Raw genomic sequence first — 15,417 nt, 5'->3', positions numbered from 1 at the left:
GAAAAGATCTTGAAATATCTTCAGAATGGATAACAAACGGCCACGTGACGCAGAGGAATTCAGCCGCCCCAGGCAATTGGTTACGCTCTGTCGATCCAGTAAAAGTGGGGAATCAAAAACGGCTAAATGTGACAGATGTGTCCGAACGCAGCGCCATTATGGCAACTACGTCTCCGTTGCAATATTAAACTCGACCTACTTCTGGAGGCAAAAATTAAACTCGACATGACGGTGTGGTTAAAAAAACAAGTGTGTTCTAGAGCGTGTTTTAAAATATGGTTCAGGGGCAGAGGCAGACAACCACTTCAAACAAAAGTCAATTTACGAAGCTGAACACTGCGACCAGACAACATGCCAAATGAGGGAAGGGAATGATATTATTACTAAATAAATATGTTATTTTTAATAAACAAAAATAACTGACATAAGAAAACCACACATATCCATATTCTTAAAAACCTTACTTTGGATAATAAATTTTGAACCAACTGACGGATTTTCATGGATGTGAGTATGAGTATTATATCAATGTAGGACTAACCTACGTCCATAATTTTGAATCCTTTTTCATGTCAACTTCTAGGGTGGGAGAAAGACTAGCTTCATTTACCACGTGTCTCTGAAATTTGTACTGTGACATCTCTAAATAAGTAAAGTCACCCTGTATGCAAAACAGCGTGGGTGATTTCCGTTAGGCAATAATAAATCAGTACGTAAAATTTGGAGTGGATATAAATCATAATCAAGGCCACTACGAAGACATTACAATTCCGACGCGTCGGTAGGAAACTTAAATATTGTCTGACAATTTTCATACGTGTTCGCCAATGCGTATAATTATTCAAAATTTATAACAGCTTAGCTGTGCAAATGAAAGCATTTAAATAAGTATACTAAAATATTTGTCTTGCGGACTGAAATGCGGGATTCTGTAATTAACGGACCAACTCCCTACAAACACTGGTAATGAAACCCCGAAGGCTCTACGTCATTAATAACAAATAACAACACCACGTGACATGACCGTTTGCTGATTATACCTGCATCCCATCCTCATAATGTATTTCCCTAAGATCGTTCTTAACATTCTCTCATCGCTATATCGGTCTTCCGAGTGACTGTTTTCTGGCATTTCTCTGATAGGGTCTACTTTTAAAATAAAATTACCACGTATTTTTAACTGACGGTTTTGACGTAAATACGTCTATATTGAAGGGTCATTCCGCAAAAAAGTGTAACGAAAAAGTGAAAGGAAAATGTGTAACATGGTTACCTAGGAAATATCAACAATTTGTAAATATGGATCGACAAAAATGGTCAGCTTGCATGCATTGTTATGTTACCTAGGAAACGTCATCTGTTCACTCGGCATTGTTGTGTTACATTACTGCCGTTAACGATCCGCTTTCGTAAGAAGATGGATGACATTGAAGATAACATTACATTACATTACAGAGACGTAAATATAATTTAAATAAAGAGACGTATTTACGTAAAATTCTCCGGAACCGTGGTTCCACTGTCACTTTTTTAATCGGTTAAGAAGATAGATAAGATCTTAATGTTCGTGATGACGGTCTAGTATCATGCTGAAGAGGTACTTGTGCACTTGTCTGAGGAGAGACACAAAACCAGCTTCCGAAACGTCGTACATTTTTATATTTCTTAATATTCTGAAAATGTATAACTTTCAAAAGTAGCCCTGCAGTAGGAAACACCATCCAGTATCACATAATTTAAAACTCCAGCGCCTACAATTTTAGAATATCTCGCACTTATATCCTAAAGAAGGAGTTGACACGTTCTTCCAAAAGGGAGCTCAGAAGATAACGGATATCTCGCATCCTGGTCAACATCATCTTGATTGAGAACGAAGGAACATAAAATTCCTTCAAAAGGGCGACCACCACCCTTAAGTTGGTGCTACATAACACCTGCAGTTGTCATAGCATCGTTAAAATAACCTACTAGTAAACGAGCAGCCTCTAATGGACTGCGCCACCAGGGCTCAGGATAGAAATGTGCACGGCCCCGGGCCACGTAGCCGAGGTGATGTTCAGATTCGGGTCAGGTTCACACGATAGTAATCAACACAACATACAACATTTCGGGCCATTCTTTTTCACATGGCAAAAGTTACTTGTAGTTGGGCTCATCTTATCTTACGTTCGTGACACTCGCAAAATTTAGAATTAGCACCGATAGATGTGACGTTACTTGCGCGATGCGAGTTGCAAGTTACGATACGACCACCAAGTTCACTGGGAATCCCCCGGCCGGTGCTTCAGACATCAAACTAACCACAGGCGTTTTTCCAGCGTCAAATAATTCAAGGACTACTCGTATTTATGCATACGACAGTCGGGCTAGATTATAAACAGACCGAGTTTTATTCGGGCTGGAACGAAAGGAAGTTGGGCTTCGGTCGGGTAACATATATGAAAACAAACTTCGAACTCGGGCTAAATGGTCCTCGAGTATGGCCAGGTAAAATTCGAAAATTTCGCAGACTTTTGGCTCTGGAAACTTTGATTAATTAGGCAGTTGGTATGATTTTAGAGGAGTCGACGAAAACAACAAAAATTGGTATAAAGAGCAGGCTCGTAAACCCCAGTATGACGAACAATTGCATATGCCCTTTTGCCTGAACTTTACTTAGATGCTCTGCCTCGTCATGCACAAGAACGAAAATGGTAAATGGATGAAATGAAACTGCATCAAGAACTTTAAAAATACGGAACTGCTAGTAAAAACTGAAATTGGAAAAAGAAACAATTTTGGTGGACTCTGGTGCAGGTGGGAGGATAATATTAAAACGGATATTAAAGTAGTGTGAGACGGTGAGGACTAGATTCGTCTGGCTCTGGATAAAGACTGATGGCAGGCTCTTACGAAACCGTTAATAAGCCTTCAGGTTCCTTAAAGAATTTTTTACCAGCTTGTAACAACTGTTTGCTTCTCAAGGACTCCATGGACATGGTTGTAAGAGTAGAGGACTGCAGATAAGTCGCAGAACGTTAGCGCGTAGCAATCCATGCATGCATTCCAGGCTTCTACAAACGGTTGGGCTTCAGTTTTAGAATGACTTTATCCGCAAGGAAATCAAATTCTGTACTCGTGACAGAAAACTAGGTAGACCCCCGGAGCCTTATGGGCGTCATAAAAACGAAAGTACCCAACAACTAAATGACAATTTTTCCCAACAAAATTTATAAATTTCCATCTTCTCTGCCCATTGGAATCAACACAAAAACACCTGTTCTTGAAATCTATTCCCGAAAGTTCCCCAGGCTCTGAAACAGGGCGCCAAGAATTATTAACTGCTAACAATAAATACTGTAAGTCTGCATCACATCAAGGCCACTGTGACAGGAAACGGCAAACAAAGGCCTCGGTTCAGCTGCGAGTTGTTACTTCCTAAAGGCAAGAACGCGGACGTCTGCAGAAGGAGTGCCAATATAGCGACATCACGGTGATACCAACAACAGAAAACCAAATGATTGCTTCACAAACGATCACAAAGCTCTTACTTTCAGACAAAAAATATGTACATGGTGCATGCCTCTTGTGTGTATGATCCACATTTCGTCAGAAATTCATGTTTACAAGGACATGTGGAAAATGGCGCACAACGGGAACAGATAGAAACTCTCAAAACAAAAATATAAAAGAAAGAAAGCTCTAGAAGAAATCGTTCCCGAGATATCGTGGTAAGAAGGCACCGACAAATGGAGCGAGTCACACCGATCATAAGTAGTACAGAAATTACTGAAGAGGATGAAATACAGAGGGTTGAATAACGACAAAGAAACTGAAGGTGACTCTCGTGAACAAGTGAATTAATACAAAAGAATAGCATAGGTTCACCGATGTCAGGAAAAACACTTGAGAAGCGTACAACGCTTGTGGACACAGAACAGAGCAGGTACGTAACTAAGAGGGCTGTAGTTATAGTAGATGTATAAAGTGTCCTCATGCAACCGCACGTCGTAGAATGTTGGCGTTCATACGACGTAACATCACTGGTCGCCACACCAACACGAAACTCTGCTGTCAAGTCTTCCATGTCAGTTCGAGGGTCCATGTAAACAATTTCTTTCGCGTGTCCTCAAAGGACGAAGTCCAGAGGGTTCAGGTCCGTTGATCTCGCAAGCCACAATACAGAAACGCCATGTCCTAGTCACCTGATTGGAAACTGTGTTGATGTGATGTTGGGTCTATGCTAAATGCGTCGGCGCTCCACCTTGTCACGTCGAACGTCCAGCGGCACATCTTCAAGCAGCACCGGTAGAACTTCCTGCAGGCACACACAATAAGAAGAGCCACTGAGGCAATCGGGTAGTTGGTACGGCCTAACTACACGGGCCCACACATTAATAAATACTCCAGCAAACGTGATGGCTCCACTCGGGTGTCACATGGGAATTATGCTGTGCCCATAAGAGGCTGTTGTGACTGTTGAACACACATTATTATTTTAATGCTGCTTCTTCCTACTATTAATGAGCTCCAAAACCCTGGACCACGTTCATGTTCCCGTCACTTGTAGTATTGGAGACGAAGATGACGATAATGAGGCACGTGACCTTGAATCCGTGATTAGCGTTGCAAATACACATTTTCATCCTAGATGATTAAATGGCTGGCGTGATGCCGACACCCAACTCTCGGGCAATTCCTTGTGTACTATGACATGGATTCTGTGCCACCATATCTAGAACCATCTCTGTGAGTGCTGACGTCCGGCGTGGTGTTGGTAACACGTTACCAGTCTCCCTTTCTCTCGTCCAGCTGGCGAAACACATTACTGTCTGGATGATGGCGTGTTGGATATCTTTGTGCACAAGGCCTGGCTGCAACTTATACCGAGTTACCACAAGCACGAGAATCAATAATACACAACACAGTATTCGTGTGCCGTGAAGTCACTTTAATTGCCATTTTCTTATGTCTTACTGCCACGGGACGCCTGCACAGTACACATGTAAGAATCTGGGTGTTGGATCACTGTCGACCGTGACATTGCAGGGCTTATCTTCGTTTGTGCTTACGCCACGTTCTATGAACCTCGGTCCTCCCACAGTGTAATTAGTGTACTTTCCCAACTTTACGGTTACGCAATAACTCCTAGAGAATTCTTCCCTCTACATTTTGGTTTTGTTTTGAAAATTTCCCCATATCCTGTAAACCAAAGGTACACTTCTTCTCTTTATAGTGGATATCGAAATGCCTGCATCAGCTAATTTTTTATCTTTTGTGTCAGAAATGGTCACACATAACTCAATGAAGCACGCCAGGGAACAACATTCTGAACACAAAACTGAGAATCCTGTTTTTCTTTTCCATATCCGCGTTACTTTCCGTCTGTTAAAGGCAGTTTTACTGGGATTCCAATTTTTACTTTTGTAACTAGAGACATTAACTAACAAAGAGTTTTAGATGTTTGCTGTGAAACCAAAGTGCCCCTGCGAAATCTTGTTTAGACTACACGCTATGCAATACACATAATGGAGACATTGCTTATATTAATTGTGGTGATAACATTTACTACCGTAATCAGCACAACGAGAACTTTGATTCTCAAAATACTGCGTTGTCATCTTTACCATTTTTTTCTTAAAATCGGCATTTTATTCAGTGCTCAATGTTAAAAGGTAACACGAATGTTCAAATTACTTTTTGCGGAGAGGGGGTCACTTGAAAGGTGCGTTTCAGGCATTATCATTAGCCTATCTGTTGTCTAGGAACGTACAAAGTGTTTTAAATTATGACCCGAAGTAATATTGCCACAAACCAAGTTAAGTTAAACAAAGCTATGGTAATAACAGCAAAATCAAAACCTGTCAAATTACTCATAATACATGACAGATGAATCAGACCCATCAAATAAAGAGGAACTTAAAATGAACTGAAGATAATAAAACATAAGTAATATCAGCATAATTTGGAATCAAATGTTAAATCAAGACAGTAAATGAGGATGGTTTTAAGGTATTGTGTTGTTACTTTAAATCCATACAAGTCACTCATTCTAACCAAAACTGGTTACAACTAATGTACCTCAGTCTCAACATGCCATCTTCAAAACTAGGTGGTTACAAAATACAACTACTGAAACATCTCTTTATAGGTCAAGCAAGAATGATCCATATACAATTTTTAACCTTGAAACAAATATGAATCCTTCTTTCAAAAAATGTTCACAGGTTTTCCCTTTACTGCTGTCCATGATAATCTATGCATCTCTGTATCCTACTTCATTTTATGATACTATTTCAGTTCTGAAAGTATATGGTGTTGAATGAGAGGACAATTACTAACAGATCCTCAAAGATCCAAAAACAAACTTGAAGGATTCAAAACACATCACCACAAATTCAATAATCAATTAATGAGTGTTAATGCCAAATATTTCCCATTTCAAACTCAAATTACCCTTACAGAAACTGATTATATTTAACTTCTTCAAAAGCTTATAGTTACTCAGCCAACCAAGATAATCCCAGCCTTCTGTAGAACCTGAAATTTCATTACTGTGCTCACAACAGCCCACTACTGGTCTCCCTCCTCAGCCAAATGAATCCAGTACACACTCTACCAACCTATTTCCTTAAGATCCATTTTTTTGCCTTCCATCTATGATCGGGTCTTACAAATGGTTTCTTCCATTTGCTTTACCAACTGAAATTTTTCATGCATTTCTCACATCCACTACAAATGTTTGACACAAACTATGACACTGTTTATCAAGTCTGGCCACCATACATTCTCCTCAGTACCCCATTCTCAACACTCTTAACCCATGTTTGTCCCTTAATATGACACTTTCATACCCATACAACACAACAGTGAAGTTACAGTTTTATATATTTAATTTACACTTCTCAATGACAGATGAGAAGACAAAAAAATGCTTAACTTCAGCAAGTAACAAGTACTCCCACATTAAACTCATTTTTCATTTCTTTGTGAATGCAATTCTGTTTTACTATCGTCATTCTTAAATACTAAATATCTGACATAGTTTTGAAGGATCTATTATCAAATATATTAAAAAACTCTTACATAAACTATCAACATTTTGGATTAAATTTCATTACTCTTGCTGTCACATGACTTTTCACATTCTTCATATTCAATGAAACATAAGTATAAACTTTTAAATATATGGCATTGTGATGTATTCAAATGATATGGCTTTTAGCCTATATAAACTTTCATGAGGATGAGCCAAATATTTTTCGCAAATCACGAAATCAAGATGGACCAAATCAACATAATATATAAACTGTTCTTGCTTTTCAGAAACAAGTAAGGAAATAAAAATAACTGAACCCAGCCGTTCCTGCAGCCAAGGTAAATCCCTCCTACTAGAGCAGTATAACTGTTCACCACAATAGGAACCCTATTTCCTCCAGCTGCTAGCTTCACCTGACATGGCCCATATGTGAGCATATTACAGGTAATTCTTCCAGCACTGTACATTCCTTTGCAAATACAATCCTTATAACTTAGACCGCAAATATACATGGGCTGACAAAAAATGTATTTACAGTTTTTGCTGCCACTTGCCTCTGCCCTATGGTCTGGACACCTGAAGTTTGATTCCTTAGAAAGACGGCAATTTCTCTTCAGAGTATTTGAAGAAGCTATAATACCCATACAGCCTCATTATCAAGTGGTAGCCAAGTGTCTTTCTCTGGGGGTAAAGTGGCCACATCGAGAAGGTGATCACTAATTCTACCTCGGTGTACAATTTTGTAATGTGGTACAGAACCACAAGGGCAATTTGACCTTTACTTCACCACCTGGCATCAGAAGCAACAATTCTTCAATCATGTATGACATTTTACTTCAACTGTTTCTGATGCACAAATGATGAAACTGCAGAATTTCTTTTAAAGTCTGGTACTCAGTCTTATGCTATTTAACACAAATATAGTATAAAAATATAATTATTTCTAGTGTGTCTAAACACGTTTATTTTACACAAATTAACTTCTTCATGTGGTATTAAATTTGAATCTACAATCACCCACAATGAATATTTACAGTTAATAACCATGTACGATGACACACGAAATTTAGATATATCTATCCTCCAAAGGTCAACATGGCTTTGTTTCCCCATTTCTGATATGTACAGCAAACAACCCAAAACTCTGTGCCTTCTTCCTCACCATTTAGCCTAGCACATCATCATTATATTCCACAAAATATAAAGCGGTAAAAAGCAGTAATGTTTGACACAAATTATTTAGTCCCTAAAAACAAATGAAAAAAAGAAGAATAGTTAAAGATGTAAAACATTCATTCTTCTATACATGGAATGAAAATAACATAATGTTAAAAAAATTGGTCCATGAATCATTAAATGATGATCTACAAGACAACACTACCAATTTCGCCACTCTAATTTCTGAGAGATACAGGATGATGTATAAAGTGGTGAGCAATGAACTAGGGAACCAAATTTCTGATTGACATTCCTTTTGTTTTGTTTTTTGAGGTAAGTACATCTATATGGAAGGGTCATTCCCTAAAAAAGAGTTACAAAAAGTGTAACGAAAAAGTGACAGGAAAATGTGTAAGATGGTTACCTAGGAAATATCAACAATTTGTAAATATGAACTGACAACAATGTTCAGTTTGCATGCATTGTTATGTTACCTAGGAAAGGTCATCTGTTTACTCGGCATTGTTGTGGTACATTACTGCCGTCAACAATCCACTTTTGTTATTGCGCAAAGAGCTGAGCTGTGAATCGCTTGTAGAAGAAGTGCGTCGTAGACTAGATAATTTTGTGCTGGTAAAAACGTTTTAGAAAATCACAAGTACTTATCTTATACAAGAATTATTACATTACATTACATTTCATTACATTATATTTCATTACATTACAGAGACGTATTTACGTCATATTCTCCAGAACCGTGGTTCCACTGTCACTTTTTCAGTAATTTCTGACACAAACATTAAAACAGGCACACATAACATAACACTAAAGGCAGCTGACATTGCATTATTGAATAAACTAAATCTCAGTCAAATACCTACATGAACTTTAAAAGCTGAGGAATATACTACAAATTACCAAAACTAAAAGGTAGGCCAGAATTTGCTTTTTAACAGCACCATCTTATCTTATCAGCATCATATTTTGGTAAATGTATGATAAGTACTTTACTATGCTTATTTCCATTTCATCATGTAATACAAAGTCCTTCCTGGGAAATTAAACAGACAGCAAAAAAGTATTTAACACCCAAAAGAAAATCATTGGAATAATGGCATGTGTTAAATTAGGTCTCTTGCACAGTAATAAGATATTTAATACAATTCTCCTTTCAGGTAAATTCTTATTCCCACTACTGTCATTTGCTGTGGACAACATGGAAAAAATTCACACAAATTCTGACATACATAGTAGCAACACAAAGCATGAATATGACTTCCATAAGCTGCTGAATGCTAACCTAACTAGTCAACAGAAAGGTGCTTACTATGCAGGGAACAAATTATTCAGTACACTTCCATCTGATATTAAATGTTTTAAATCTCAATACAACAGTATTTAAGAAAGCACTGAAAGATGGTCTTTTCTCTCATTCCTTCTACTCTGCAGAAATACTGTAGATGTTTATGTAAACAGCTGTTAAACAGCTATGTATTTAATTTGGATTGGTATTTTATTTTGTATTATCTGCTGGTATTTATATTATGTGTTCCACAACCTTGGCTTGTACTATGAAGGCTCTATGGAATGCAAATAAATTCTAATTCTAATGCTATGTTATGTAATGGAATTCATGTACTATTATGCAAGTTACACAACACTGTTTACTCTCAGCAATGGCATTTCAGGAATGTTTCTATCAACTAATGCATTCACCCACAAAATAATGACTACATACGGCCGAAAAACCAACACATGTGTACAACAATTTGTCTGGAACTGTCTACAAACCTTGCAAATGTGCATACTAGTGTCACCTATGACCCTAAACAAGAACCACATGCATGACAAGACTCAGAAAAAATGCACATGCAGAGAAACCTACAAATCCCACCATTTAGTGGCTGTAACACATGTTAACTGTGAATATTGCACTACATAACACAAAATACATGTAGGCCTCTTCCTGGGCCAATTTTATCACTGCAGCACATGAAAATGTAATGTAAGTAATTGCAGCATATCGTATAAGAATATCCTTCAAAATTTTAATCTGCTACGTCTTGGAAAAAAGTTACAACCTCTAAAATTTCAATTTATTATGTCTATCGTAAAAAAATACAAACAGTTGCATCATTAACGTCCATACAACCTATACATAAAACTTGTATGAAAGAATAGTCTGTAAATATATACAATGTTATCATAACAGACGCTAATACTGATAAAAACGATTATGTAACCGAGCTTGTCCGGTTGGTCTTTCGGCTTATTTTTTCCAAAAAATGTAAAGAAACGCGGTCACTGAACTAGGTCTGCCTCCGACCCTGACACTGCCATTGCCCTCAATGTTGTCAAAATATGAACTTTTCTACGGACAATATTAACTTAAATATTACACTTACCTCTGTCGCTTCCTTCCATTGCAATATAAACTTCTGTTGCAATCAATCTGCAGTAAATTAGCACCAAAATACAAATGTTAAATTACAATTATACTTTTTCATCCCACTTTCCTCTCAACAAACATGGCCGGACCTCAATCACAACACCCCAAGGTCGTTGAACTATATAAATCTCACAGGGTAATTCCACTTTCTCAAGTATTTGGCATATAAATACTTAAACCTAAAACGTTAATATAAATTTTACAAGACATTCGATAAATGTTGCCTTACTAAAACAAATTGCAACTTGACTAGTTGGTAAAATTGTCATACAAACATGATGGCCGCTTCCACACAATGTCATATTTATTCAAATCAAGTCTATACATCGAAACAGCATGTTGAGTGTACTGAAAAATTTGCATTTTAATTAATCTAAAGTGTAAGTATATTTGAATTAGTATTCTGTATGCACCAAGTGTGGTATTCATAGGATAACATGTTCCACATGTTGGCCTGTACTGCAAAGGAACTGTGAAATCCCAAAAGTTGTATTCCACTCATAATTTGGATTAATGTGTGCTCGGCACACCACGAATGGGGTTTGTTTCCTTTTCGAACACCAGTTATATGTCCTTAATAAACATTTCTTTATTGTCAGTACTTATGATGAGAAGGATAAAGAGGTATGCCTTTCCACTTCTTTTTTTAAAAATCTAAAATTGTTGCATTCTTTAAACACACTTGAAATCTATTTTTTTGGAAACAAACAAATAACAGAATTAGTTTCAGCATTTAACATTCAAGCAAATACTTAGGGTCAGGGGTTTTTGTAAATTCATGTTTAGTGCTGATAATATTCCGAAACTTCCAACCATTTAAAACCACATTAATATTATCAACTGTTAAATGTGAACGATCAGTGGCATGAAAACAGTGGGTGGTTTAATGGTTGGTTCTCTAGTATACAGCCATAATCCTGAGGGAATGTTTAAAACGGCAAATTTTCTACAGAAACAAAAATACTGATCTGTTCACCAAAAGTTTACAGTGAACACAATTCGGACACTAGTCCTAAGAGGCCATGAGATCAAACAGTTTATCATTCAGTTTTTGAGAAACAGTTACATAAATAACCATAAATTATGTGTTATGATCACATTATCAGCAGGTCTGCACAGATTTCCACGAATTTAGGACGCACCTCCAAAAACTAAGAACCAAAATATATATAGGCCTGTATATCATAAATGAAAAAATATTCATGTAATTTATTTGCAAACACTGAAGCTGACACCTATGTAATAGAATCAGAACTGCATGTGAAAATTTTAAAATGCAAATATACAAAGCCATCAGAACATGTGCGGAACATTTTGGAAACCTAGCTTCCAGGATTTGTGTAGGCCTGGTTATAAATCACTGATTTTTGCTAGGGCTGTGAATTAATATTAATTATTACCATTAATTTGTTCATAAACTGATTAATGGACACATTTTCTTATGAAAAGTTAACTATTTATTACATGAAAAATAAATGTGTAATTTGAAACCAGACACTTTAAAAGGAGCTGGCTAAGGGAGCTTCACTACTAGGCAACAAATTAATGGGCAGTGACAGTACACTGAGAGAAAGCTAGAAGTTAGGCATTTTAGAATTATAATAATGACAATAAAAGGGCACACACATCTTGATTACTTTGAGCACAGAAATAATACTGGGTGAACACACAAGATCTGAGCAGCTTTAGATATTTAACAAGAAATAAATGTTATACAGAAATTAAATGTACACTACTGGGTTGGGGGGGGCATGAGGGAGAGGTGATGTATCCCAAATAATAGCCAGTAGAAGTAGACCTACTGACAGTATGACAAAATGGTCATTCAATCCAAGAAAGCTGTTTGTATGCTCGAAATGAATTCTACAAAATTTGTAACCACTATTCAATGCCATGAGCAAACACGACAATAAAACTACTGGTTATTATTATAAACTTGTTTCCAGTGTTGATTACTGAGCACACAAGGGCATTTGCATTGCTTTAGTGAGGTACAAGGTTGAACTCCCAAGCATGACAGCTATCGTAATTGAAGTTTCCTGTAAAATTCTGAAATGGCAACTTAAAACATGTCATAGGCACTTCCTCCCTCATTCCTGAGAGGTCACCTGATTCACTGCAATATAATCTCTGCAGATGATTAGACAATGCACATATGTATCAATAAACAACAAACTTAATTGAGAACTACAGTGAAACCTCTATCCATTGTTCCCCGAACTATCATTTTCCCAAATGCAGAGTCTGGTTTGTTCAGTCCCTGATTAGTCCCATATAAAGTAATGTTACATTTTCTGGCTTCTAGCGTTCCATTTAAAAATCTTAGTCCTGACCCACAATTTTCTTGCACCGATCGTTTCTGAGAAATTACATCGAAATTTACGCAATGTTTTTAGAATTTAAAATGGTTGCATTACAGATAGATCAATATCAAAAGACGCGCAGCGAGCTTGCCACATGCAGAGTCAACACTATTGATGACTTGTGAGACGATGTGAAAGGAGCAGACGCAGTGAGGAAGGTGAAGACAGAGGTTTGCCGAAGCACATGCTGCATTGGTGTAAAAGTTAATTCATTCTTTTATGCACACAATATTTGTGAAGGAGGTGATGAAAACTCTTTGAACATGGAAAGGGCTCTGTTTCGCCTAAAACGTAAAATTATCCATTATAGGCTTTTTTAGCAAAAAGAAGTAACGTTGAAACAGGTTTTGTATGTATTGTTTTGTGTATGCCAAAGAGAAAAATGCACTATTTTAATGGTTTATCATTTTTAATGCTTTCCTGTAACTGTCGTTTTCCCGTATTCATAATTTTTATTTCTCTCCCCCGTCAAAAATGACGCATTGAGGTTTCAATGTAAAACACTTATAATAACATGTGAAATTCCCATGTTTCAATCAGCCAGCAATTATCATAATCATCAACTCTTAGGCTTTTGTAATCAGGTGTAGAGATGGTGAAAACCAATAATGGGTTAAACTGAAGTTGCATAATTTATTTTTATAAGTGTAATAATGAATTTTCACAAAATGTGCTTCACCATCTAATGAGGGAGCTAAATAGTGGAACAAACTGTAAATAAATAGAACCAACATCTGGTCAAAATGTAAGATGACTGTCTCTCTGGTTGCAAAAGTAATTTTATATCCATTAAAATGCAACAGCCTAAGAAAGTCAACTATAGTAAAAACAAAGAACACAGAACAGAGTACCTACCAACTGGAAGTTTAGAACTTCACATAAGCATAAAGAAATATTAAAAATACATGGGGAATATTGGATTATGACAGCACAATCTTATTACAACTTCTATGAAAATTCATGGGAGGTTAGCTGACACCAAAATTAATTACTTCAAAATACTATGACTTCTATAAGAAAATATACCTTTTAATTTTCTGTTGGCCTTGTATGCCCAAAATTATAATTTCCTTCTTGTTGAATCTGATATACACACAAATACACTGAGTATAAATATCATGCAGATGGATACATCAATCAAGTCATTCAATATTTATTTACAAATGTTCAGAAAAAAAACATCAGAAACAGTTAGCTGAAGTTTAAGAATCAGTTTGGCAATATGTATCTCACCATTTATTAGTCTACATTGCCCCAGATTTATATGAAAGTACTTCCTGCTTCTTGTTCATCTTCTATGCTCAGTGTGGCCTGTCTTACAGAACTCTGAATCACCTTTTTCTTTCGCCCATCTCCTTCTGGCTTGTATATCCCAGATTTCTGTGAGTGGAAGGGAGTATTATGTCATAAAAACTGTTGGAAGTATCAGACAGCTTGCCACTACTGTGGTTAATGCTGCCCAGCACTTCAACAGAATACTAAAGTGCATCCTATAGTATAGCAATTCCGAAACTTTTTTGTTTATGACCCAGCATTTCAGAATTCTTCCACCTTATGACCCATAGTTTAAGTAGGAGCAAATTCAAAACACTTTTTCTTAATACACTAGCTCTTTTTTAACAGAGGTACATTTACAAGTATACAAACTGAAAAATTTGTTGGCAACATTTAATTGACCAAATCAATAATAATATAAAAATTGTTATGTTTTGACTTTTACACCACAATCCATGAAAAAGTCTTTGTGATCCAAGGTTTAGGAACCCCTGTTATGCTGTGCCCAAATTTGCATTCACAGGCAGATGCTTTTGAACAGTTTTTGTAACTTTCTATTATTAAGTAACGCAATTTCAGGCTCATATTTAACTCACTGTGAAATTTTCCATCAAAAGCTCACTGTATATCATTTTAACTAACTCCAAGCAGCAGAGTCTTACACCAAAGTTTTGTATTTTTAAAAATCTAAAAGCATACATTTTGGTATGGCCTTCTTGCAAATAGTGTTGGTATCAATCCCATCTCACAAGTTGGTATTACAGATTGTAGGAAATTGAAAAGTACAGTTTTAGTAGTCCACAACTGCATAACATCCACATTAAATTTCATTCAAATCTTTCCAGAAGCTGTTAAGTTAAATCATGTTTTCATGAACTTCATGCAATGAATGCATAATAGTGTAGTAACAGTGGCAGGAAAAGGAGTGGATAATACTTACCAAGCATCAGTCACATCAAGTCTTATGGGATGTCCCCTGCACTCATGTCTTTCTTCTGTGTGACTATGGGTCCTTGCTGGTGTACCAATTGTGCAACATGAAAATCAACATTAATACCATGTATTACATGTAAACTGATAATCATTCACTCCTGCCATGTGAAAAGTCATCTACTACTTAACAATGCACTAATTCATAACATCTTAACCCTTTG

General features: G+C 36.7%; 1 protein-coding gene and 1 long non-coding RNA gene across 2 annotated transcripts in view; one reads left to right on the top strand and one right to left on the bottom strand.

The window, feature by feature from the left end:
* usp (retinoid X receptor ultraspiracle) overlaps nt 1-10,738 on the bottom strand; it is a 97,785-nt gene extending 87,047 nt beyond the window's left edge. Inside the window, exon 1 of the mRNA XM_022068923.2 lies at nt 10,582-10,738. Coding sequence (XP_021924615.1) covers nt 10,582-10,600 — 19 coding nt within the window. The 5' untranslated portion in view covers nt 10,601-10,738. The remainder of the gene's footprint in view (nt 1-10,581) is intronic.
* A 130-nt stretch (nt 10,739-10,868) lies between these two features.
* LOC147872998 (uncharacterized) lies at nt 10,869-13,389 on the top strand. The gene is made up of 2 exons (XR_015536602.1): nt 10,869-11,005; nt 13,045-13,389. It is a non-coding gene; the product is annotated as an uncharacterized LOC147872998 (long non-coding RNA).
* The last annotated feature ends 2,028 nt before the right edge of the window (nt 13,390-15,417 follow it).

Source organism: Zootermopsis nevadensis, unplaced genomic scaffold (assembly GCF_977971745.1).
Source record: "Zootermopsis nevadensis isolate Lab colony 2312 unplaced genomic scaffold, Znev_1.0 Znev_ptg000022l, whole genome shotgun sequence".
NCBI lineage: Eukaryota > Metazoa > Arthropoda > Insecta > Blattodea > Termopsidae > Zootermopsis > Zootermopsis nevadensis.
This window is presented reverse-complemented; position numbering and strand designations above follow the sequence as displayed.